Below are 2,335 nucleotides of genomic sequence, written 5' to 3'. Positions count from 1 at the left end.
TTTTAAGCGACAGGCCTTATCTCTTCTTATCTAGATCGCGTTCTATCGTCGCTAACAGTCGTCTAAACGTTATCTCACTATAGATAGACGTAGATAGTACTACTAAAACGTAGGTAGAAACACTGTATATAGTAGAGCAGCTTTAGTAGTAGATACTCTATCTCTAAGAGCGACTACGATATGTTACACGGGGTAAGGGTCTATACTTCTCTATCCTGGTCCGCACTAAGGCAGGTGAGTATTACGTTAGTGTTCCGTGAGGCTTGTCTGGCGATGCAGTGGAGTTGGCGTGCTTAAGGAGGGTTTGACAAGACTAATCTATTTGATAGACTAACTTGTGACAATCTTGTTAAGTAAAGATACTAGTAAGAAAGTACAATTTGAGTTGACCACAACGAATGTAATAATGAAATCCAACCCATTCTTATATCCGTTGCCTTTGGTCCTGCCATCCCTTACTTCCCTGCCATCCCTGGGATGGTTGTGATGTTGGGGATGGCTGCCATCCCAAGGCGTCCTGCCATCCCTCGGATGGTTGCCCTTGGCGGGATGGCACATCACGTGACCTAGCCCCGCGATGATCATTACCTTCTGACGTGGACGTCCATAGGCCTTCAGCCATCTCGTCATTTGTCAAGGAGAGAATCCTTCTTGTTACTTGTAACATTACCTCCCCTCTTAGGGCTATCGTCCCGATACCCTGGACTATTGTTTTCCCGTGCCGCGTGTTGAGACGCCGGCTGCATATAAGGTTAGAGCCCGTCCACTCGTTGTAGCCGTCTCTGCCTCGTAGCCTTCCTAACCATGCCCAAGGTCCAGCCTGTTCGCCGATCTCGAAAGTACACTTCAACCGAGGAGCGCCAATATCGTGCCTCGAAAGTAGAGAGTGCTTGTTTAGAAATGGTTGCCAAGTGTGATCGTTGCAAGGAGAAGGGTCTACGTTGTTTCGTTGACACAGCGTCTGGGCAGTGTGCGGGTTGTATTGCCGTAAAGGCGGAGTGTAGTCTTTTTGTTTCTGATGAAGATTGGGAGAAGGTTCAGCGAGAAAAGCGTCAGAAGCGTCTTGAGATTGCCCAATTAGAGGCGCAATTGGCTCAAAGAAAGGTTGAGCTTCTAGAGGCTGAGGAGCAAGAGCACTCGTTTGCTCGTCGCGATCTAGCGGTGCTGAAAGAGTTGGAGCGCGCAAAAGAGCAGGTCGCGGGGAGTTCGGCCCCTGGTACTGATCCTCCTGCTGTCGAACCATCGCTATCCGGACCATCGGCTGATCTGGGCGGGTTACAGGCTGATTACTACGATCCTTCTTTTGACTATTCCTTCCTCTTCGAGGGGCTGCCCCTCGCTTCTCCGGGTGCTTCCGGTGGTATTCTCGTACCAGTGACTTGCAGTTCGTTAGATTTCCTTCAGGTTCCCAAGTGTTATGGCTCTCGGGCCATCCTTGCCACTTGACCAAGTACTTCCACTGACTACCGATTTTCCGCAGGTCCTTGATTTCCTCGACCTCGTACTCGTCGTCTTCGAGCTCTATGTCCGTTGCTAGCTCGGCATCTGGAGGTGCTGGTTCCAGGAGTTTCTTGTGAAAGACAGGGTGGATTCGCATGCCTTGTGGGAGTTTTAACTTGTAGTTTACTTTTCCTATTTCCTCTAGGATTTCGAATGGTCCTATTCGGAGGTTGTCCAATTTTCTGCATGGTCGTTTAGTTTTCAGGTTTTGTCTTGACAAGAAAACTTTGTCCCCCTTCTTAAAGGTTGGTCCCTCAATCCTTAGTTTATTCGCTGCCTTGGATGTCGTGAGGTTTCGCTGAGCTATGTTCTTGCTCAATTCTTCGTGCAATTCTCGCATAAGCTTCGCTTTATCGTCTGCTCCTACCGCGATACTTTCAATGTCCTTTGGATCCCGGTGAGCAGTCGGCTCATATCCGTAGTTCGCGTAGTGCGGCGAATGCTTCGTCGTTGCTGATTTCGTACTGTTGTAGGCCAATTGCGCTGTTGGTAGCAGTTCTACCCAGTTGTCCTGCAACTTGTTGGCGTACATCCGTAGATACTGTTCTAATGTCTGGTTCGTTCGTTCCGTCTGGCCGTCTGTTTCCGGGTGAAAGCTTGTCGAAAGCTTCTTCTTGACACCTAACTTTGCCAGGAATGTGCTCCAGTATTTAGACGTAAACAGTTTATCACGATCGGTGATGAACTCTTCAGGTATCCCATGCTCTGACACTAGTGCCTTTGTGACCTCGTACGCGCATTCATCTGCCGTAATAGTCTCTTCTGTGGGCACAAATTTCGCTGCCTTAGTCAGTCGTCTACGATTACTAGGATTGTGTCGCAAAATCGAGCTGAT

At 48.8% G+C, this 2,335-nt stretch overlaps 2 protein-coding genes across 2 annotated transcripts; one reads left to right on the top strand and one right to left on the bottom strand.

The window, feature by feature from the left end:
- Positions 1 to 180: 180 nt before the first annotated feature.
- Positions 181 to 570, top strand: COCSADRAFT_104849 (uncharacterized protein; the record flags this gene model as incomplete). The annotated part of the gene is made up of 2 exons (XM_007708041.1): positions 181 to 256; positions 386 to 570. 2 exons carry the CDS (start codon positions 181 to 183, stop codon positions 568 to 570), a joined length of 261 nt encoding a protein of 86 aa, XP_007706231.1.
- A 1,179-nt stretch (positions 571 to 1,749) lies between these two features.
- Positions 1,750 to 2,077, bottom strand: COCSADRAFT_42127 (uncharacterized protein; the record flags this gene model as incomplete). Its single annotated transcript, XM_007708040.1, has 1 exon — positions 1,750 to 2,077. A coding segment is annotated over exon 1 (229 nt), but the record flags the coding sequence as incomplete, so codon positions are not given.
- Positions 2,078 to 2,335: the final 258 nt, after the last annotated feature.

This window comes from Bipolaris sorokiniana (assembly GCF_000338995.1).
Source record: "Bipolaris sorokiniana ND90Pr unplaced genomic scaffold COCSAscaffold_129, whole genome shotgun sequence".
NCBI classification, from domain to species: domain Eukaryota; kingdom Fungi; phylum Ascomycota; class Dothideomycetes; order Pleosporales; family Pleosporaceae; genus Bipolaris; species Bipolaris sorokiniana.
The sequence above is the reverse complement of the archived record's forward strand: the minus strand, read 5'-3'. Positions and strand labels throughout refer to the sequence as shown.